Here is a 23,985-nt window from a genome sequence, read left to right on the forward strand (position 1 = left end):
GAGTCAGACACAGATGAAGGAGAGACTCCGGCAGAAGAAACACTGATGAGAATTAACCAGGACGTCTCTGAATGGTTATTTGATGCATTTATTTACTTGTAGAGTTTTCACATTTGCAAAGACCGATGAGTGAAACAAATACTTTGATAAGGTTCTCTATGTGCCTCAACGAAACAACATATGCACACAAATGTAGTTAAAACTTTAGCTAAGCAATATAACGACATTACATTTATGTAGCGGATACTTTCATGGCAAGTTCAATTATTACTTCTCGTACAGGTGTTGGGATGGTTTAGGAGATTGTTGCTGTTACAGCTGCTCTAGCATGGAGAAAATGGAGTACAGTGTACAACCAAATACATCTCGCTGAGGGCGGAAACCATTATTATCTAGGACTATCAGTCAGCTGCCATGGGTGGTGCTTAAACATTGTGATGTAACAGTGCTAGTGGTGTGTTCACACCAAATGCGAAGTGAATATGCCCATCACGTAGTGCTGGGCGGTAAACCAGTTAATACCGAAAACCGGTGTATATTTTATTTACGATGTTAATTTTGAATATACCGCCATACCGGTGTATTTAATTACTCAGCGTTCGGAATGAACGTTATGCTGCGCCGTGGCCACGTGACATTGTTTCAGAAAGACCCTTTACAATGTTGCACTTCTAAGCAGCGACTGTGAGGCATGGTGAGGGTAAACACAGTAGTGCTCTGTTCTTACGTTATAATGCCTGTTTCACACATAGTCCATCTGCAGTGCATATCAATGGATTCATACTGCACGAGGTTGCGGTGCGTAAGTACGTTCAAGGAACGGTGCGTCGTCTGCAGCAGTGCATTGTACACCTTGATTATGCATGAAAAAAAAAAAACTGGAAAACCGGTATAATTTTGAAAAATAAAACGTGATATACATTTTTGGTCAAACCGCCCAGCACTACAATCATGTACCTCACTCTAGATTACTCACAGGATATTTTTCGCATCACTCGGATTGTTTTTATTTGCGCAAGTGAGACAAAAACATCCCGCGAGTTAAACCATGGTGAGGATAAATACGATCGCTGCTTTGTATCTGTTGTGAAGTCCCAAAAATGCTGGAAAGCCAAACGCAGACGTGTCTGGGTTCACAGCATTATACAGAGGCAGTGAAGTTGTATCATATAATTTCTGGTGCCCACAATCAGCTACAATATGTTCCTCCATTTACTGATTCAACCAGATGTGCCAGTAAGCTTTTTGGCTTGCGTGAGAACGCGTCAGGTGAATTTTCTGCTCTAGTTAAAAAAATGTAAATTGCACGAAGACTCAATTGATGCAAATGTCTTGCATTCACGGCAAACGGATCACACATTTTGCATCATTCGCGTGTTCTCCTGTGTTCCTTTGTCTGGTATTGTCTTTTGTGGATTATTTGCTGTTGGATTATTGTTGTTCCCTTTCCCTGTGGATTTATTAAAAGGAATTCTCCATTCTACTCTTTCATTGTGCACATTATATATTGTTGTGACAATTTTGTGATAAGAACAGAAATTCATTGTTTTAACTTCTAATATATAGTTTTAATGGTTCATCTTTAATGCATCTTATTAAAGCTGTTCTTGAGAACTGATATGTAGCCGTCAGTCTTTATCAGCCACATCAGTTCTAGCAGCGTCAGCGATTTGTATATGTGCTGCTTATCTGTGATTAAGATAAATTATGATTCCATTTCTCCACCTGAGCCATAAGCTGCTCTCCAAAAGCTTTCACTACTGTGATTTCAGCTATTTTTTTTATGCTGCCTTTTTCTGAATCGACTTGAGCTCTTTGGGTGCCTGATGCATTATAGGTTATGACAGTGTCAGTTAATCAATTTTTTGTCTCTAAGTTTAAAGTTTATATTAACAAAGGAACCTAGTGATCTTATCTTAATATTTAACCATTGACTATTGTCATTTGCCATTACAGTATAATTGAGAGCGATCAGTTTTAACATTTATTAGACTTTAAAAAATAACTTCTAATTTATGTGAACTTAAAACAATCATTCTAAAAGCTGCAAAAGTTATGGATTTCCTCTTTTTTTTTCTTATTTTGTTCCTTGATTAACAGATATCACAGCAGCTGGTTATTAGGTTATTTTGGCTGCTTTAAGAGCGGCGCTACTGAACATGATGCAGATCTGACATGCATCATATTTTCTCACAACTCTTTACCTTTTCTGACCCACTTCAGGTCTCAAAGTCTCTACTAATGAGTCTCTACTAATGAGCTGATGAGTTGAATCGAGAGTTACATGAGGGAGTTTTGAAAACCACTGCATTTCAGAGACATATTCTTTAAGGGGTCATATGATAGGATTTCAATTTTTCCTTTCTCTTTGAGTGTTACAAGCTCTTGGTGCATAAATAAGATCTGTAAAGTTGCAAAGACTAAAGTCTCAAATCCAAAGAGAGATTCTTTATTTATATAGCGCTTTAAACCAAACAGATTGTGTCAAAGAAACTGAAGAACATTAATTAGGAAAACAGTGTGTCAATAATGCAAAATTAAAGGCAGTTCATCATTGAATTCAGTGACGTCATCATTCAGCTCAGTTCAGTTTAAATAGTATCTGTGCAATCAAGTCAACAATATCACTGTAAATGAAGTGTCCCCAACTAAGCAAGCCAGAGGCAACAACAGCAAGGAACCAAAACTCCATCAGTGACAGAATGGAGAAAAAACCTTGGGAGAAACCAGTTGGGGGGCCAGTTCTCCTCTGACCAGACAAAACCAGTAGTTCAATTCCAGGCTGCAGCAAAGTCAGATTGTGCAGAAGAATAATCTGTTTCCTGTGGTCTTGTCCTGGTGGTCCTCTGAGACAAGGTCTTTACAGGGGATCTGTATCTGGGGCTCTAGTTGTCCTGGTCTCCGCTGTCTTTCAGGGATGTAGAGGTCCTTTCTAGGTGCTGATTCACCATCTGGGCTGGATACGTACTGGATCTGGGTGACTGCAGTGACCCTCTGATCTGGATACAGACTGGATCTGGTGGCTACGGTGACCTCGGAATAAGAGAGAAACACATTAATATTAGCGTAGATGCCATTCTTCTAATGATGTAGCAAGTACATTGGGTGTTATGGGAAGTGTTCCTGGTTCCGGTTTACCTAATTAATGCAGCCTAAAAATACTTTAAACGGATTTGGATATCAAAAGCATGTTAGTATGTTATGTGTAAGCCAGGTTAAAGAGATGGGTCTTTAATCTAGATTTAAACTGCAAGAGTGTTTCTGCCTCCCGAACAATTTTAGGTAGGTTATGCCAGACTTGAGGCGCCAAATAGGAAAAGGATCTGCCGCCAGCAGTTGATTTTGATATTCAGATTGATTGTCAGATTGTCAGATTGTTTTGTGTATGCAGCGGACATAGAAGATTGTAATGTAACAAGAGCTCCTTCAAATACTGAGGTGCTAAACCATTCAGGGCTTTATAAGTAATAAGCAATATTTTTAAATCTATACGCTGTTTGATAGGGAGCCAGTGCAGTGTTGACAGGACCGGGCTAATATGGTCATACTTCCTGGTTCTAGTAAGAACTCTTGCTGCTGCATTTTGGACTAGCTGTAGTTTGTTTACTAAGCGTGCAGAACAACCACCCAATAAAGCATTACAATAATCTAATCTAGAGGTCATAAAGGCATGGATTAACATTTCTGCATTTGACATTGCAGAAATGGTCGTAATTTGCATTGCAGAAATAGGTCGTAATTTAGATATATTGTTTTTCTGATATATTATATTATTTTCTAATATATATGTCCACACCCCCCTGAAACGGCTCGTTCTAACACGCCATAATCAGTAAATATGTCCCAACTGGATGCAAAAAATGCCTCTTTGTAATAGCTTTTATTGGTTTTGTCTAGTCTAGTGATGTCCAGATTGTGAACAAATCTTTCTATTTAATCAGATCTTCTTAGTGAACCAGTCGAACCAGTTCACCAAATCGAACTGAATCATTTGAAACGGTTCGAGTCTCCAGTACGCATTAATCCACAAATTACTTAAGATATTTGGTTTATAAACATGCCTTACACTCCCTCTGATGTGAAATAAGCCAATATCCAGAGTTATTCAGTTACTCCTGACAGTACACTGACTGAACTGCTAAAAGAGAACCAATGATGGGAAGTGCACGAGCAGAGCAGCTGGACGGAGTCTCGTGCTGCTGGCCTTGGAGATGGCCTGAATATTTTTTTTTTGCTGACATATGGTCTGACAACATCTCATCTGACTGCAGTTCACCGTTGTTCTATTGAAGTTCCCTCTTCACCTGTATCTTTTCCACACCTGTTTGACTAGCACCTGGCTCTGAGGTGAAGTTTGAGTGTGTGTCTGGAAAGTCTCCAATTTGATGTGGTCATAAAGACGTTTCTTGTCAAGAAAAAAAGACTGAAGCAGCAGTTGTAAATGCGGCGCCCCTGCATTAATTGACAATTAAGACAATTTTGGCATAATCTGTAGATTTTCACGTAAACGCCCTACACATGTATTGGTTCATGTTGCAAGGTTCAGTTTACTCTATCTTTAAAATCTGGTTCCCCATACAGCTAATAACTTAATGAAATTGGCTATGTGAATATGAAAAATACATTTTCGATTTTGGATGCACGCCAAGTTTGTGACTTGTGCTCATTTTAAATTATCATATTTTAATATAATCTTTGGTTTTAGCATTTGGCCTAGTGTGTCCAACATTTTAGCTGTGGATTCTTAATGCATTTCTAAAAAAAAAAAAAAAAAAAAAAAAAAAAAAAAAAAAAAATGGAAAAAAAGAATGAGATATGGGTAGGTCACATGACCAGATATCATGTACTCATCAGATTTTAAAACCACATCTGAAAGTTTTACCAATGTCCACGCCTTTTCAACACAATTTTTTCACTGTGCATCTTTAGTAAATCCTGACAGTACTATTTTAATGCCAAAAGATGGTTTGCGCTAGCTGGCCTATAGTCTCATGAGTTCTGCTATTTACATGCATGTTTATCAGTCTTTCAGGCAACCCACAGACCAGCTAGTTTTGAAAAGTAGGAGTACATGTAGTTTTGCACATCTCTAATTAAAATCAGATCATTCACTCGATTCATACAATGAAGTGAAAAATATTAATTGGTACAAAACTGAGCTCTGTTGCAGTGCAGCGTGGGACTCCCTGGTGCTCTGGTTTCTGTGGAACTGTGGAGCTGCATGGACACAGAGCAGACACAGAGGATCAAGGATCATTTCTAAAGCTGTTCCTATGTGGGGGTGTAACACTGATGCCCATAGCACCACAGTGTTGAATAATCCATGAATTGACCGGTGTTGAACGTATGCATAACCACATATGTATACAGTAGTACCATGTGTCTCAAAGACAAGTGAATATCTAGGTCACTTCAACATATAAGCCTAAGATATTCAGAACAGAATAATGGCTTTCTACTTACTGTCTTCACTAAATGCTATGCACTGCTTGCTGTTTTTTCAAACAGTAGTATGTTTATCATGATCTCACTGTGGCATCAAGCAAAATTGGACATGAGTAGCATTGCGAAGTTAATGAAAATAAAACCAACATCACGGTATATGGCTTAGTGTAGTTATGAAAACACACAGGCTGTGATTTAATAAAAATAAAATATATTTAGCTTGTTTCAGATTGTTTTCATTTACATGCTTGACAGCTCCTGATCCAGTGTTTTCGGTGTCTCATAGCAGCTTGGTTCTGTCAATGCTGCTTCACATGAACTGCACCTGCTCTTGAGTTAGATGTTTTGCATTTTTATTTTGTGTATTAATGTGGTATCCTCTGGCAGTCCCATCAAATGAGCAGAGAAAAAGATCACTGGTAATAATTCTGTCACTTTGGAAGTCAAATTTCATTGTGGGATACAGTGTTCTCTGTTTTGGTAAATGTAGTATGTCAGCCCGGGGAAATCTACAGACTGCACACAGTATGCATACTGAATACTTCAGATATAGTATGATGTGATAGTATGCTAAGAACCTCCTCTCTTTCTCTGTAGTGGCAGCAGCGGGGGCAGCGGCAGTCGAGAGAACAGTGGCGGCAGCAGCATTGGCATTCCCATCGCCGTGCCGACTCCCTCCATTCCCAACTCAGTCCCAGGTGAGCTGTAGCCACATATACACCTCCTACACACACACTACCTGAAGCACAGTATCCTACAGGTTAGGCCTAACCTGAGAATTAGACATATTCTCCACATGTGCTGTTCACAAGAGTCAGAAATGGAGCAGGATCAGCTATTCGCTGAATGCCTACATCTTTCATGGCCTGATTTTTCCAGCTAAAGGTTTGTTAAAGTAGGCCACTACACTTCACAAGGACAGGTAGAAATCAAGAGGAAGTGGGAAACTCTAAAGGGTGGTCTGCCTCCAGAGAACAGGGAAAAAAGAATGAAGTTTAGTAAGAAAAGAGGTCACTGTCCTGTTCTTCACTGAGATACCTGCTGGAGCCAAGAGAAACAGAACCCCACCCCCCATCCCTCCTGAATCCTTACGGTCGCCATAGCAACACTGCATCAGCACCACTGATTTCCTTTTCCTGGATTTTAATGTTGACAGGATCTTTGAATGCAGCGTCTCTCTGTTCTTGTACCCTTTTATTTCTGCCTGTGTTCATATGTTAAAACGAAAACATATGAACACATTTTTTTTTTCAGCCTTTGATGAAGGACTGTTTTGGCATCCAAAACATAGTGAGCTACCTACCTAGGCAGCATTTTAAGGCATCTTTAACACACTTCCACTGCAAAGACTATTCCAAAAGTTCATGCTGAGATATCTCATTTTAGCTCTCATTAAGGCAGTCAGTCAGCCAGCTAAGTTTTTGCAGTTTGTTGGATCCCGGTGATGGATCTATTCATGGCTATTCATCTTTGTGAAATAGTGCACAAGAAGATAAACAAAAGTGGTGAAAGCAAGCAAAAAACAAAGTCAAGAGTGCACATGGAGCATGCTCTTCTGATTTTACATCATCTTCTCACCTGAGCATTCTAATATGCACGTATTTTCATAAAAACATGGCCGTCTCAAATGCAAAAAGTGAAGTTCTTTGCTAGTATTTTTGTCTGTTTGCTTAAGGCAGCATCAGTTTTGTGGTGAAGATAATTGGACTTCAAACTAAACCGTTAATCCAAGATGGATTTACTTACTGTATATGATTCAGAGAACTCACCATGTTTTTTTCTGAGAGCTTTATGTCCCTGCATAGACCGCAACACAACTGCCACATTCAAGGCCCAGAAAGGTAGTAAGGACATTATTAAAATAGTCCATGAGACATCAGTTGCTCAATATACACACTCACACTATTATGCTACATTATATACAAAAAGATGGCATAGAATAGTGCATAAGTAAACAAATTGAGACACACCTGATAGCTTAGCAACATGATCTTGGGTCTATCATACTCTGATGGATGACAAAATAATCTTATGTAATTCATATGCTAGATGATGGAGTGCCTAGTGCATAGAATAAGTCTATATAGTGTGTTATTTGGGACACAACTTATTTTAATCAATTGTCAGTCGAGTATCCTTTGTACTTCACTTATTGCTTCCCAAGTTTCCAACCAGTCATCTACACAGGTAACAGAATGGAAGCAGCCAATGTAGACCGCAAGGAAACTCACTTGGTTTTGGAACTGAGCTTAAGTTTCTGTGTAATATCAATTAATGACTCGTCCTCAAGATGTCTGATTCTGACCCACAGTCACACCCTCATGGGCAGCTCCACCCCCAGCCCCCCCTCCTCCACCCCCCCTCTTCAGCCAGGGCCCACCAATGCCAGCCGCTGCTATAGGTGAGCCCCTCCCCCAACCCCGTCGGCACCTGTGCAAATCCAGCGTCCTACACCAGTGTTCCCGTCCTGTCGTCCTCCTCTCTGTCTGTCTGGGTTTCAGCATGGGTCACAGAATTGTTAAGGTGGTGGTGGGGGTGTTTTTTTGGGTGGTGGGTTTGTTGCTTCAGCTTAAATCAATGCACTGTGGAGAAGTCTCTGACATTACTGGAAGTTTCTTCTCATAATTCATAAAGAGAGTATGGGAAATGTCACTGGAATCACTTAACGTTTTTTTTTTTCTCGTTGTTTTCAGCTGATGAACCATAAAAAGCTAATGAGAATCCAACTGACTTTAAAGAGCTTGAGCATTTAAAGCAGTAGACAACAAAACTGCAGGAAACAAAATATTACCATGAGTTGATTTGGATGATAATATAGTTAGTTACCGTTACAGTTTTTTTTTTTGTTTTAAATATGTAAAAAGGCCTTTAACTTACGGACACATTTACTTTTGTATTTTTGATTGTGTAATTTTGCAGGAATTATTTAATTATTTAGAAATTTCAAATGAGGTGAAAAATCCCATGCAGATTTTGCATTGGATTCAAGTTTTTGCACTTTTGAATACACAAATTAATTTACTAATATATGAACTGCATTAACTTATGTATGCAAACCTGTTTCCACCACTGAATAATCATAATTAAAGAAAAACATAAAAAGAAATGGTGACACTTTTATCTCACAATTCAGACGTTTTTTGTTTATTTGTCTTACATTTTTTTTTTTTTTTTTTTTAGTGGCGAAAACAAGCTTTTATTATGTAAATCTTGTATGCGAAATTTCACCCAAGTTTCACTAATGTGGCCATTCCTTGACATAGAGAAACTCTAGATCCCAAAATATTATAGAATCTTTAAGGTGTGCTCTTTTGAATAATGCAGCCACCTAGCAACCACCCATAATAACTTCATAGCAGCACCTTAGCAACCACCTTCAGAAATCGAGCTTTGTGTTGGTGAGTCAGAGACTTCCTCCTCACAGGTTCTTGTGAAAGATCCACTGATTTCCTTCTGCTTTTCATCCTCCAGTGTTGTGTTATCCAGTGCAGATGTGATGATATAGGGTATTAATCAGCATCTTATTCCATAAGACTGTTAATCAGAGCAGGAGGTTTCACCGGCTCAATCAGGACACAGCTGAAATGAGATGTTTGTACACTGTTTATGTCACATGTCACTGGGGGAGGCTTTTGGTGCCACAGTGATGTTTGTCCAGTGTTTGTTGGTTCCGGCCATCACTATCAGGGAGAGCGTGTCTCTCTAGGGCCTCGCTGTTATCAGGAAATGTCAACAGGAAATGTTCCAATAGAGGAAACCCCATCTGCCCTTGCAGTCTAAACACACCGGACTATATTACAAAACTCTAAAACATGGTGCTATGTCTCGGGGCCTTTACTAACTTTGTGCATTTCATTGCAGGTGATGTTGTTTTTGTCTGAGGTTGGGTTCCTCACACCCAGATTTTCTTTGTGAATCTGGTAAAGCATGTCCAGGTCATATTATATTGATGATTGTTTACACGGGATGACAAGAAAATAAATTAATGAAAAAATATAAATGGTTATTGCAACTTATCTCACAGTGTACACTTTTTCTCAAGATCCTAAGTTTATATCTTACAATTTAGAATAAAAAAATATCTTACAGTTCAGAATAGCAATTGTTCTATAAACTTGCAGTTCTGAGAGGAAAAAGTCAGAATTGTGACGCACATTCCTACAATTATGAGAAATATATCTGAATTTTGTGATTAAAAGATACATTTTTTACCAGTATTTTATTTATTATTATTATTTTCTGCAACGAGTAAAAAAACTGTTGCATGATACATTTTTTAAGGAAAAGTTGGAACAGTGAGGTGTAAAGTCAGAATGTAGAGTTTTAATTTATTAATCAATGCAATTAATTTATTTTATTTATCTTTTTCTCAGAATTGAGTTGATAGCATTGCAAAACAAAAAAGTCTTTGAGATGTGAGATGAAAGTCACAATTTTTATTTTTAATTCAGTGGCGGAGAGTATATATTATATTATATTATATTATATTATATTATATTATATTATATTATATTTAATTCCTTATAAATTAAGTGTACAGGAGGAAAATTTTTGCTTAATTTTCATACAGAGAATGTCAGAAATGTTTTGTTTATTTGAAAAAAGTCTGTGAGCGGGATCTGTGGCTTGAGAAATACGCTCCACTCCTATTTATTTATTTATATTTTGCCAAAAATGTATGAAATATGACCTGGACATGTTTCTGACATGTTTGAGCCAATCTTCTATCTATGAGTAAAACTACTGAATCTTGGGAAGTGTTCCTGGCCTGCTGTATGTATGTCATCCGTGCTCTCTTCTCTGGGCGCTAATAGCTGTGGCTGCGGGGCCAGGTCTGGGGCCCATCCCCATGTCGCAGTTCGGCACCATATCTCGACAGATCTCCCGACACGGCTCCAGCACCTCCTCCGTGTCCATGGTGTCTGCCACGGGCACATACCGCCGAGCGCCGTCCGTCTCGTCCCAGTTCTCCCTGCAGCAGCCGCACATTAACGGGGGAACCAACGCAAGTAAGAGACGGAGAACGACGCACAAATATACAGACACGAACAAACTCAGCTAATTTATTCACGTCTGGAGTTCCTTCGCCTCAGTTTCATTTCCTTTAAATTCAGCCCTAGCCAGGTGAAAGCTATATCTAAGCGTCATAATACCCGGGGATTTGAGGGGCATCCTGTCTCTCCCCACAGGTGTGCGGCCGTACACACTAATGGCATTAAGAGCGCAAAAGCCTCAGATTTATGAGGAGCGGCCACCTGCTTATGAATGGAGATTTATTGTCATCTGCTGAGATTGTAAATCTCACTTTCAGAGGCATTAGAGTGAATGAGAATCATATCGGCATCACACATGAAGAAGAAAGTATTAATATTAGTATTAAAGTATGAGACTCTTTTTCTTAAAGAAATTGATCATTTAATTCAGCAAGGATCAAAAGACATCAATGGTGACGGTCGATATTTGTCATATCCATAATGTCACATAATCATTCAGTTTCAAATTAATGTTTTTTTTTTTGTTCTGTTTTTTTAAGTATATGGGGATTATATATATAAATTCAGCTTTGCCGTCACAGATATAAATAAAATTTTAAAATGTATCACAGCAAGAAAATTATAAATAAAATGTAAAAAATAATCATTATTATATGCAATTTAAAAAAAAATACTTAAAATATGTTTTTCATTGTTAAAGCTTTTCACATTTCAGTTATTCAGATTTATTTTTTATTTTATTTTTTTCGGGAACCATCTAGACATTTTAGTTGAGTTGTTTTAAATTTCAGTTGAAATATTTTAAATTGGAGCCTAACATAAATGTGAAAATTAATACAATCTTTAATTGGAATTTCTATATTAAATGTCAAGTTATGCTAAATGTTAAATATTATGGTTAACAAATATATTTCACTAGCCAGGGTTGTTATAGTTAAGTAAAACTAAAACCATGAAACAAAAAATAAAAATAAAAATTGTCACTTGAAATAAATGTTAACTGAAATAAAACAAAAATGTACACTTATTTTATTTCAGCAAGTTTCCAAGGCAATATTTATAATTTTCTTTGAGTGTAAAGGATGTAGTAAAATAACTAAAACTGAAATAAAAAAATAATAATAACTATATAGGTAACTATATAGTAAAAACTATATAGATGTTTAAAGACTAAAGAAAATAAAATAAAAAAACACAAAAAAACTTCACTATACTAAAACACTTACTCGTTGTGATATAATAATTATAATTATCTATAAACGGAGTTCAAGTCCTTCCCCAGTCTTTGATGAACAACCTGGAATGTCGTCGAGATGAACTGGTCAGAATCATGGGAGCGCTGCTGATATTTGAGACCTATAAGATTCCTATTTCTATAAGACCTCCACCTTTCTGGTGGGACTGATGGTTTCTCTCTCTATCTCTCTCTCGGTGTTTGTGATGGGTGGTGTTCAGTGTCTATGGGCCCCCCTCCTCCCCCCATGCCTCAGCTCACCCCACAGATCCCTCTCACAGGGTTTGTGGCCCGAGTACAGGAAAACAGTAAGTCTGACGGCCAGCGTTTCTCACCCCAGCATGTAGAAGTGTTTGCGGCGTGCTGCATGCTGCCTTCATCTCCATCCCATCCGTCTGTTTGTACTGTAATACACATCGTTCATCCTCAGGTCAAAGAGTGCGCGCGTATCGCCATTGTTCAATCCGTACGATTCCAACAATACGCTACAGTAAAGAACACATTTACAGAAGTGTGTATATTGCTTTATGGAACCTAAAAGAGGCTCAATAGACTAAATTTTAGAGAAAGTTTCCTTAAGGTTTTAAGTTGCACACGTTCTACGTTGTGGATTACATTGGGATTTTATCTCGAGATGTATTCAATGGCGATAAAGCGTGTCTCGTTTCTAGACTTCCCCTGCATGTGATATTAGATACTCTTTCATTGGGTTACATTTGTGTATGGCTTTGTGTTTGATTTATACCCAGATTTAGGTAGGGCTAAACCACACTGATGCATCATGGGAAGAATTGAAAGCTTTTAACTGGCCAGTCGTCAGAGCAGCATGGGTTAACTTCACAGTCTACTGACACAAGGTTTCATGAATGTGTCGAGATGCTGCAAAACATCCACTCTGAGTGCACTTTAATTCTCAGAAAGCCGGATTGGTTTAAGAAGAAGCCTCATTGCAGCTTTTGTCATAAAAGCACGAAGCGGTTATTGCTGCCCTCTCGTGATGCATTCTGGGATTGTGAGATATGTTGAGATAGTTAATAATAGACGATTAGACGGTTTATTTGATCGTGTACAGTTCGTATTGGTTTTATGTGCCCCCAATTATCAATTCCTCTATGTTTTAAAATATCCATTAATATTTTGTGAGAAAAGGTTAGACGTAATCATTTATTAGACGCTATAATAACTTAATTCTTTTGTTTAAAAAGAATTACATATGAACAAATAGTTTAATAATTATGCATGATTATAGTTATATTATATTCATTATTATCATGTCACTGTACTCAAGCCAAAGGAAATTCTATATTATCTGAGAGAAAAAAAAAAAAAAAAAAAAAAAATATATATATATATATATATATATATATATATATATATATATATATATATATATATATATATATATATATAGAAAATATTTGTTTAACCTATAGTGTATACCTTTACAACAAAATACTAATAATAAAAAAAAAACATATCAGTCAGTGTTGTTTTAGTATCCTTAATATACTATTATAATATTTTATATAATCATCTCCAATTAATTTTAATTGTTTATTTTGTAGTTGTATGCTTTTGTCATATTTTTTATTATTATTCCTTTTAAGATTGTTTATTATTATTATTATTATTATTTTGTTTTGTATGTATAAATTACTAGTTTAACTACTTGAAAATCTAAAAACCGAAAAATTTTCCTGTCGACTAGTTCATCTAAAAGTTCCATTTTATTTCAGCATTTTTAGTTAACAAATGATTTTTAACGGTTTTAGTTTAATAACTATAAAACTATAAAATAAAAGCAGTATAAAATATGCAATTTTCTTTTTTCTTTTCCTTTTTTGTCAAAAAGGATTAGTTAAACTTAGGTTGACATTTTTACTTTGAACTATTCTATAACTTTTTTTCTTCACACTAATTTTCCACAGACGCACAAGCACCTTTCTAGTGTGTACTGTGTGTTATGTAGTATACTGAGGAATGTGTTCATATTAATGCTGTCTCAACTCTGTTCTGTTTAAATCTGGTAAGTTTTCATATCTGTGACCAGCTCCACACATGAACCGTACTCTCCGTAGATCCATAGACGTATGTGATGTTTGTCCACCAGCACTCAGCACTAGTATCTCCAGATTCACTGTGCATGTCTACTAACTAGTGTGCATGTGCATGAGGAGCAGCTGGATGGCATGCCCAGCCTGGAGCCCGTGGTGTTATTGTGTGTCTCTGAAGCTGACTCTGTTGTTTCCTGGATGTGCAGTTGCAGATACCCCGACTCCTCCCCCTCCTCCTCCCCCTGATGACATGCCCATGTTTGACGAGGCTCCGCCTCCACCACCGCCTCCACCAATCGACTATGAAGATGAAGAGGCAGCTGTAGTGCAGTACAGTGACCCCTATGCAGATGGAGACCCTCAGTGGGCCCCCAAGTCCTACATTGAGAAGGGTGAAGTTTTTTAAATACTGAATACTACCGTTTTATTTCTCTACTGAAATTGTATTTTATTTGACAGTTAATTTCTATAATATTTTTATTGATATTTTGATAATATTTCTATATTTATTAACAATATTTGAACATTTTTTTTTTTTTTTTTGCTATAGATAACATTGTTTATATATTTATTTTATTTGGTTGTTAAATTACATTTATATTCACAAACATTTGTATACAAACGTTTATAAAATTTTATTTATTAACATGTAACATTACAATTGAGTATACATACCATTTTATTTATTAACAACTATTTATATTGATGCTGTTGCTAGATTTTTATTTTTAGAACATTATATTAAAGATTATTATTATTGTTTATTAACATAACATCAAAATAATTATATTTTTAAATAATTATTATATTGATAATTTTTTTACTAACATGTATTTTATTAACTATGTAATTTACATCTGTTAAATTTATTGAAATAATTACCATTTAATATGTTATATATTTTATATTATATATATTTTAAATAATTAATATTGCTGTATTAGCATCATTTTTATTTTATTTACATGTATAACATTTATATTTAATGAAAGAATAAATGGTACATATATCAACAATAATAATAAAGATCATTATTGAGCAGTAGTGTCTTTGTCATATTGTCGTTGCCTAAGAACTCCCTTAATGTAGCATAGACTGAAGTGGCTTCTCATTTTAATAACCGATATTTCCATCTCTGCAGTGGTTGCCATCTACGACTACAGCAAGGATAAGGATGATGAACTGAGCTTCATGGAAGGAGCCATTATCTACATCATCAAGAAGAATGACGACGGCTGGTTCGAGGGCACCTGCAGCGGCGTCACTGGGCTGTTTCCCGGAAACTACGTGGAGTCCATCATGCACTACGCCGACTGAAGAGAGCGGACCTAAAATCATTCATACCCAACCAATCAGATCTGGACCACAGAAGAAACCGTGTACAAGCACTAAATGTTTGTTCCTCACACATGGCGAATCATGAAAACTGATGAACTTTTACTTTCTGGTGATGGGTTGATGTGGGGAAACGGGACGAGCAGCGATTCAGAGGACGTCAGTGTACATCAGCCTGTGGGTGTCTGTAGTGAATGTCAATCACAGGATCTTCTACACAACACAACTAAAGCTCGACCATTTATTTGATTTCCTTTACTACTTCTTCTCTCCATACACATTTTTTTTGGATGCAAAAAAAATCCTCCTATTATAAACTAATTAATTTTAGTGTTTTATCTTAAAGCACCACGTCATTGCCCCAAATGTATAAAAATCTTAACGTAAAGCATGCATACAAAATTAAACAATTTATTATAACCTAAACATTAAATTCCGTTCTGCTTTCATATTTGTATAATATACAACACACATTTTTATATATAGGCATTTGTAGACTAATTTTTATGCTCTAATTTTTTTTTTTTTTGTAATTGATATAAAATACGTTTTTGGTGGGGGGTGGAGGGGGTTGGGGTAATGAATGCAAAGCACAGATTGTTTTTTTTGTTTTGTTTTTTTTTCATCAATTTTTATATATTTTTTAGTTAATGCCACAATAAGTAAAGTATTTGCTACAATGAACAAACATGAATTCTGTGTAGATAGCTTCAATATTTAGTCTGTAACGTATCTAAAGGTCTCTAATCAATACACATCACAAATCTTGCAATGCTGGACTTTTTTTTTTTTTTTTTGGTGCCATGGTCCTGTAACAAGTAATTGCTGCATGATTTCACAGTATCAATAGTATCACAGTATTTTACCAATACTGTGTTTGGTGCATTATACAATGAACTGAGAAGTATCAGAGTCACAGTCTTGAGATCTGAACAGGTCTGGTTACTCTACTCAGGTCTGGCATTAATTCCTCCTTTTAAAAAGTTTTTTTTTTCTCCATTCTTTGAGCTGTTTTAGGGGTCATACAGTCTAAGAAACCGATTACAGAGATTTCATTAAACTATGTCTGACCCGTCAAGTCATTTCAGGTGTTTAAAGCTAATGCCTTGATTCTTTTTTTTTTTTTTTTGGTCATAATGAAACATTTGAAGTTTTCCAACTTATTTCCATCTGTGCTGAAGATCATCTCAGCTCAGAATGTCTATTTATAATGTTAATTGAAATTTAATTGTACAGTCTTTTATAATAAATCATTCTATGTAAAATGTGTCTGTTTTTTTTTTAATGTAAAGCCTGACTCAAATGTACATCTACCATACATGAGCCAAATGTAATTAAGGGCAAACTAAATACGAGTCATTTTTTTCCATTTTTGAGATGGGAAAATAAAGAATCAAACAGGAAGTTTACTTAAAAATATCTTCTTTAATTTGAGTAAATCGTGAGGTTTAAGGCCTTGGTTGTTATTAAGCACTTGATGCAAAAGTACACTAACAAGAGCATCTCAGACGTCAAAGACGTTTGGCCTTTCATAGTGTGGACGGATGTTTGAGTGAGCATCTGTAACGATCCACACGTGACCGTAGCACCTCCATCCGTGCTACACCTGGAATTACAATGATTTGACGGAGTATCGGTAAAACACCTCACGCAGAGGTTAACGGAGTACAGTACGGTAAAGCATACAGTGACAATGTAAGTGTGATTGTTTGCTCTCTGAAGCCCCGGCGTCTGTCCTGCAGAGGTGTAGCTGCCTGAGTGTGGAGCTCTGTGTCTGGGCTCACTTGTCCCGGCGCAGCACCAGCTCCGTCAGCTGGATGAGCGCGTCCCGCTCGGTCGACGGCCGCAGCCGGCGGATCTGACGAATGGCCTCTTGGCAGTAGTGCTGGGCGAGGTAGTTAGTCTGCTCCACACCGTCACTCTGAGAGTGTGAACACAGAAAATAAGACCAGTTCACAGCTGGTTACAGACACTTCTGTAACTATTCTAATGGGACGAATCACAAGAAACTTATCAAAAACATCTCCACGTCATGTTCCTGAGGAGAACAAGGATTGACACATAATATGTTATGAATCTGAACATTTAAAATGCAATCGAAATAGATCATTGTCAAATTAACTACTAATTAAAACTAAATGTTTTAAAATTTAATTAATCTTTACGATTCACAAAGTTAAAGATTTATTTGTGTTTTAGAACGTAGTTATATAAAACAAAACAGTAAAGGAAATCATTTCAAATCAAATTGAGTACACATTTTAAATGGAATTTTGAAAAACCAACTGCTTTTCTGCACATTTGTAAAAAAAAATACATATATATATATATATACACACACACACACACACACACACATCAGTCCCTCCAGAAAAACGCAGATTATTTTTGTGATTGTTGCGGCCAAAAATCTTTGATTTTGCAGCAGGTTTTCTTAAAAAAATGCGATGGAATATGCGGGATATTTTTGCAATCTTATGCGATGAAATCGCGGGAACTTGAAAAAAACTGCGGTTTGATGAAAAAGAGAAAAAAATGAAATAATGGGAAATAATGGCGATTTACTTTCTGCTAAGATATATGTGGCTCTTTCGCAACGGAAATTATAATTATTATGAAATCATGCTACCTCCGCATATTTTGCTTCCTGAAATCGGCAATTTATGTGGCGAAAATGCGGCGTATTTTTAAAAATGCGACCCCCGCATAAATATGCGGCTCTTGGCTGATTATGCATTAAATCAGGCGATCGCATAATCACATTTTTCTGGAGGGACTGATATATATATATATATATATGTCAAATGCCTTACTTACGTATTTCACCGCAAATAAAAAATGCTGAGAAATTTATTTTTTTTGCTTTTGCCACCTCATTTTCATTAACAATAAAATAAAATAAAAAAAGTTTACAATAAAAATAAATAGACCATAGTCAGATTAGACACCATACTGAAATGAACATGGATGGCAAGGCTGTGAGGGACAGACTTACAGTCTTTACAGTGACACACACTGTATAAAGGTTCTAGATCATGTAATTCTTCTCACCTTCAGGACATATTGCCAGGCTCGATCCACATCTCCATCAGAGCTGAAGCGTCTCATTATCATTGCATGCAGCTCAGGAAACTAAAGAGTGAGAGCAGCGTGAATTTCGAAAGAACAAACTACAGTTATGGTTAAGTTTATGGCTGTCATAAACCAAATCAACCATTAGAACTGATTCTGTACTTCATATTGTGAGGAGCAGATGTGTACCTGCTGACAAGCGAACAGAACGGGACCGGTGGCCAGACCCAGTTTGAGATCGGCAGCTGACGGCTTCCCCAGGAGGTTTGCACAGGAAGTGAAGTCCAGAATGTCATCCACAAGCTGAAAAACACAAGCAAACTTTTACATGACACAGATATTACGACAGAATCATTTAAGACAAAACACTGTGAACTTTATAGCTGAATTAGTTCATTACAATTGTTTCTTTAATGGCACATATTTTGGTAAATGTGCAACCACAACCTAAAAGTCGGTCTATATATTTAATGCTTAAAGTTGCAAATGTAAAATTACTGCACAATCATGGTTCCAAACAGAGCTGCAATCTAACGGTTTGTTTGAGCAACTCCAGGGTGAAGTGTTTGAAACGTATTTAGCATTGCTAGAGAAGAGAAACACGGCTCTTTAACTAAAAATACCAGAAGAAATCTCCTGCTGAAACCTGTGTAATAATCGATAATAATTAACTAGAATCATTTCCTACATTTGCAACTACAGACAAATCAGCTTTGTGATAAGAGACCACTGCAACGGTCACAACTTTATGATAAAATATGTTTTGATAGTAATGGCAAATTGAAGCTTTATTTCACAAATCGCAAATACAGAACAGAGTTCTTTTTTCGTAGCATGTAAACAGTCAAATACACATCAAATTATGTCAAAATATCGGTCTTGGCGAATATTCACAAACCCAATCTTAGAAAACAGTTCTGACTTAAATGAAAGCAAACAGTTGAGAAAGAAAACTCATATTTATCAGTTTATTGGATCTGTGCATTATGTCTTACACAGAAGAGCGTACGCAGTTTGATTTCAGCAAATATTCTCTAAAAAGGCACTACAGTGATTCGAAGAAACACAGAGGAGACAAACTGCTGAATTAATTCATTTTTTGTTTTTTCTCTGCGTACAAAAAGTATTCTCTTCACTTCACAATGTTACGGTTGTACCACTGATGGAATATTCTGACGATGCTTTTATACTTTTCTGGAACTTGACAGTGTAACTTATTTGTTAGTCTATAGTACAGTCACAAGCCTACGGGTTTTCATCCAAAATATCTTAAATTGTGTTGTGAAGACGAACAAAGCTTTTACTGGTTAGGAACAACATGGGGGTAAATGATTAATTACAACATTTTCATTTTGGGGTGGAGTATCCCTTTAAATTAGGTTATTATGCTGTTTGTGTGTATTTTTCAGTAAAGCAAGCTAATAAATAAACTGCCAATTCAAATATGCATTGTTCATATGTGTGAATTCAAATGAAAATCAAGTGAGAAGTAAATATAAATCATACGCCCATAATAAATCAGAGATATTCCACACATATGTATCAAAAAATTACCTGGAATGCAATGCCAACATTTCGTCCATACTGATAGGCGATCTCATGCACCTCAGGATCAGAATTGACCAAAATTGACACCTACAATGGAAATGAAAGAATACTGATGTTAAGCTTCTTTTTCAGCTCTGAACTTCCTCTTATCTTAAGACAGAACGTACATACTGCTTTACAGCTGTTCGCAATGAGACTTGCGGTCTTCTTGAAGGTTTTCTCCAGGTAGTGCTTAAATCTCTCATTTTCGTTCTCTTTAGACCCCAGCTGCATGAATTCACCTGGAATTCAGCAACAAAATATAGAACAGATCCACTTTATAAAACATGTATCATAAATCAAATCCGGACTGACTTACCTCGCACAAGGTCTTCTATGACTTGTGACAGCACAGAAACTACTGTATTGTTCCCGATACGCGCTAATGCCATGGATGCCACTGACAGAATGAAATCTCCAGCCAGGATCGCCTAACAGTTCCACATACAACAATATCAGTGCTCATTTTCAAATCACTATTAACATTCATTTGATCTCCTTCTGATTTTAAACTGGAAATCAACAGGGTTTCTGAAGGTTTTATTAAAGCTCATTTTAAAAAGACCTTTTTAAGACCAAGTACAGGAAACTGAATGGAACACAAATGTGACCCTGGAGCACAAAACCAGTCTGAAGCCTCTGGGGTATATTTTAAGCAATAGCAAAAATAAAAAACATTGTATGGGTCAAAATTATAGATTTTTCTTTTTTGCCCAAAATCATTAAATTAAGATCATGTTCCATTAAGATGTTCTATATGTAAATATTTCAAAACGTCATTTTTGATTAGTAATATGCACTGCTGAGAATCCATTTGGACAACTTTAAAAGCGATTTTCTGGGTATTTTGATTTTTTTGCACACGCAGATTTCAGATTTTGAAATAGTTGTATCTCTGCCAAATATTCTCCAATCCTAATAAACCAAAGCTTATTTATTCAGCTCTCACGTGATGTATAAATCTCATTTTTTGTGGTCAAGGGTGACAAATGTTAATGTGTTTCAATGTTAAGAAATCATATTAGCAAAGATTCAATTATTTAAAACTAGGACTTGCAACAGATCTCCAATACTTTCATTCATTTAAAAAAAAAAAAAAAAAAAAAAAGCTTCTGCTCACAATATGGAAACTTTTACAGTACCGTTTTCATAATTATATTGAAATTAAGCAATGTTTCTTGATTTAAGGATGTTTAGAAATACGTACTGGAAAACCAAACAAAAAAGTGGAGGAAAATCATCTTGTTTTTGGAATGCATGCTAAATTTTATGTCATGACTTTAAATTGCTTTTCATACCCCACATGTGTTACTTACTTTTCTCTCTCCCCAGACTTTATTAATGGTGTTTTTCCCACGTCTTGTGCCCGAATCATCAATAACGTCGTCATGCACCAGACTGGCTGTGTGGATCATCTCAGAGATCATCGCGATGGAGCGCTGCGCCGGCAGCAGGACCCTGAGGACATCAGATGTGCTTTATAAACACTGACTGATGCATCACACACACACACACACTTCGCTGAAGCGCTTTCTCACCCCTCTTTATTACTGTGGACATTGCAAGCTCGAGCCATCAGGATCACAATCATGGGTCGAAAGGCTTTTCCCTTCCCATCAAAGTAATAATCACACAGCGCTTTCAGCTCCGCTTTAGAGACCAGCAGCTGCTGAAACGGGAAGTTCAAAGGGTCAGTTTCACTACTTTGCTTTTTAAAATGGTATAAAAATACACATTAGGTAAGGGTTTTCAGTCTACCTTTTTGATGTCTTCATATAAATTTTGCAAGTCCTTTTGTGCAAGTGAGAAAGGATCTTTTAACTTTGCATCATTGCATATACTGCAACCGACTCGTGGTGTTGTGTACAGACATCTATCCCTGTGCCTGAAACACAAACGTACGAATGCAATTTAATAAATACATTAAAAATCTGTTTAAAAAAGACCTAACAAAAAATCAGGGCTAGCTGACACACTTCAATTTCAAAATCTGTATCTTAAAAAAAAAAATATTTGTTATATTCATCAAAAATACCATTCATAAAATTCACATAATATTATATCAATTTATAACTGTGAATGCCATTACACTGGTCTTCAGCGTCACACAAGCCTTCAGGAATCATTCTGATGCTGATTTGCGATTCATAAAACAGTTGCTGCTTAATATTTATTTGAAAAGAAAGTTACAATAGAAACATCTTTTGTAATATTTTATGTATTTTGTAACAGTATTTTCTAAAAAGTCTCTGTCTCTCTTAAACTATTCAATGCTTTCTGAATAGAAGTATTAAAATCTTTAAAGTATTTTTTTTTTACTCACTAACCTCAGACTTTTGAACAGAAGTGTATAAAACTCAAATGTTTGGTAATTAATTTTCAAGTAAAAACATCAAAGAGTTAATCTGGTTAATATAAACTGTAAGCAATAAACTGTACACATAATTGAACTTTTGACCATTATTTTTTATATATTGATACAGTCCTTGCTAGCTGCGAAACCTCTCTCGTGTCACATCTTGCCCCATGTTTTCCTCATCCATACAGATTTGAATGAACTAGTTTAGTAACAGCACTGTATTAATTAATACACATAGTGACATTGACATACCTTGCAATAGTCATTGGTCTGTTAAAATTAAATACAGGGCCCTGCCGGAGTAAAACCTGAAAAACATAAATACCAGATCACAAAGCTATAAATAGTGTCATGTCTATCAAAACAATGGTTCACTGGACTAAACTCTGCAGGATCGAGTCTGGTACAAACACATAGTGCTTCTTAACTCTGGTCTACATGTATTGCACAACACACGACTTCCAGTCAAACTCTTTTCTGCTCCACTGATATTCGTGACAAACCTGGAGCTCTGGGAGTGTCTCAACTCTCCTCTCTACTAACATTACACGAGTTCTTGACCTTTAACAGAGTTCAGTCAAGTCTCCTGTCGGTCCTAACAAACACGACTGTATGTATACATTATATGACATGAGAATTTTAACACTGTTGCAACGCAAAATAAATAAATACAAATACAAAAACCTAATGTAATAATACAAGGCAGTTATTTGTCAGTCATTGGCTCAGAGTAGTGACCTTCATCCGTGCGGTCGCTGGCTGCGGCGCAGCGGTGGAACACGGTGTTCTTCTTCCTGAAACCTTGAAAGCTCTTGTGCTGAACCCGCGACACCAGTCCAGCAGCACAGCCGTCCCTGCGCCGCTCCTCCAGCATCGGCTCCACGGCACCGCCATACTAACACAACCAAGAGCAGCACATGCCCGGGGACGACACGATACGCAACCGCCGCGTGAACCGGAAGATCCTCCTCTCGCGTCATGCGCCATTACAGAGTTATAAGATAGGCGTGGTATTGTGGCCCGTAACTTGTCTCTAATTGGTCAGGTGCGGTCCTTCTAAATAATAGTTATACATTATTGTAAATGTTTTAATTATTATTATCATTAGTAGTAGTAGTAATAGTATTTAAATTATATACATAATATGAATAGTTCAACCTTTATTATCATCTATTATTATTATCATTATTATTATTAGTATTATTATTACTATTAGGATGTGTCGAGGAATATTTTAGATCTGAATGAAGAATTTGTTTGTTTTGTCAGTTTTCTGGCTCTATTCCTATGGCACACATATATAGGTGCCATCAGGTAAAACCATAGATATACTGTATTTTTTATTTCTTATTATATTTTTTTAATTATTATTATTAAATTTCAAAAAACACATTAAAAAGTACAGTTAAAGCAACATACACATGAAAACATAAAACACAAACATAATATATAGAAAAATATGCATTCAAAATACACATATAGCCAGGGGGTGGACTTAACATTACATAAATATATTAAAGAATTTACAAATGGAAACTGTTTTAATTGCTTTCTTATTATAACATAAATTCGACATAAATTCGAATTTCTTTTTCAAGAACCAAAAAAAAAAAAAAAAAAAAAGGATTGGTTTTACTGTACTTGTGGATATGAAAAAAAAAATGCAATTAAATTTCTAATGTAATATTCTTTGGTTTTATTTGAAGGGACATTAGTAAAAACAAATAAAACGTGTTCTAAGCTCAAAAAAAAAAAATTATAAATCTAGTCAAATCTTTATATCGCAATATATTTTAACATTATAGCAATGCCAAAATAAATAAAACAAAGTTTTAGTCCTTATATTACAAAAAGAACAATTCAAATCAATACAATTTTCAAATTTAACAAGAAAATTATTTACTG

The 23,985-nt window shown here is 36.1% G+C and overlaps 2 protein-coding genes across 12 annotated transcripts in view; one reads left to right on the forward strand and one right to left on the reverse strand.

Annotated features, from left to right (window-relative positions):
- The window catches only part of LOC113065988 (abl interactor 1-like), a 55,232-nt gene extending 38,957 nt beyond the window's left edge, over window positions 1–16,275 (forward strand). For 2 of the 10 annotated variants that reach the window (XM_026237522.1, XM_026237523.1), the window contains 6 exons: window positions 6,043–6,143; window positions 7,757–7,846; window positions 10,260–10,454; window positions 11,895–11,981; window positions 13,934–14,119; window positions 14,869–16,275. In XM_026237522.1, coding sequence (XP_026093307.1) covers window positions 6,043–6,143; window positions 7,757–7,846; window positions 10,260–10,454; window positions 11,895–11,981; window positions 13,934–14,119; window positions 14,869–15,044 — 835 coding nt within the window. In that variant the 3' untranslated portion in view covers window positions 15,045–16,275. The remainder of the gene's footprint in view (window positions 1–6,042; window positions 6,144–7,756; window positions 7,847–10,259; window positions 10,455–11,894; window positions 11,982–13,933; window positions 14,120–14,868) is intronic. The other 8 variants (XM_026237525.1, XM_026237526.1, XM_026237527.1 and 5 more) reach the window with 5 other exon arrangements.
- A 192-nt stretch (window positions 16,276–16,467) lies between these two features.
- Window positions 16,468–23,059, reverse strand: pdss1 (prenyl (decaprenyl) diphosphate synthase, subunit 1). 2 transcript variants are annotated; one of them, XM_026237538.1, is made up of 11 exons: window positions 22,819–23,059; window positions 22,333–22,388; window positions 21,480–21,606; window positions 21,260–21,390; window positions 21,038–21,179; window positions 20,041–20,152; window positions 19,854–19,963; window positions 19,689–19,769; window positions 18,324–18,437; window positions 18,114–18,194; window positions 16,468–16,983 (listed from the first exon to the last, which is right to left on the reverse strand). In XM_026237538.1, the coding sequence occupies exons 1-11, from the start codon at window positions 22,972–22,974 to the stop codon at window positions 16,843–16,845; spliced, it is 1,251 nt and encodes a 416-aa protein (XP_026093323.1). In that variant the 5' UTR covers window positions 22,975–23,059; the 3' UTR covers window positions 16,468–16,842. The 2 variants fall into 2 exon arrangements, with proteins under 2 accessions (XP_026093323.1, XP_026093324.1); XM_026237539.1 differs by having other exon boundaries at window positions 16,767–16,983; window positions 21,260–21,387.
- Between the last annotated feature and the right edge of the window lie 926 nt (window positions 23,060–23,985).

This window comes from Carassius auratus, chromosome 49 (assembly GCF_003368295.1).
Source record: "Carassius auratus strain Wakin chromosome 49, ASM336829v1, whole genome shotgun sequence".
In the NCBI taxonomy this organism is placed as follows: Eukaryota; Metazoa; Chordata; class Actinopteri; order Cypriniformes; family Cyprinidae; genus Carassius; species Carassius auratus.

Excerpts from the sequence above, each read along its gene's own strand:
- pdss1 (XM_026237538.1), bottom strand. The coding sequence starts at position 22,974 with ATGGCGGTGCCGTGGAGCCGATGCTGGAGGAGCGGCGCAGGGACGGCT. Across the intron at positions 21,607-22,332 it reads AGACCAATGACTATTGCAAG|GCACAGGGATAGATGTCTGT; the intron begins GTATGTCAATGT and ends TTTGTGTTTCAG. Across the intron at positions 16,984-18,113 it reads CCTGGCAATATGTCCTGAAG|AGTGACGGTGTGGAGCAGAC; the intron begins GTGAGAAGAATT and ends TCACACTCTCAG.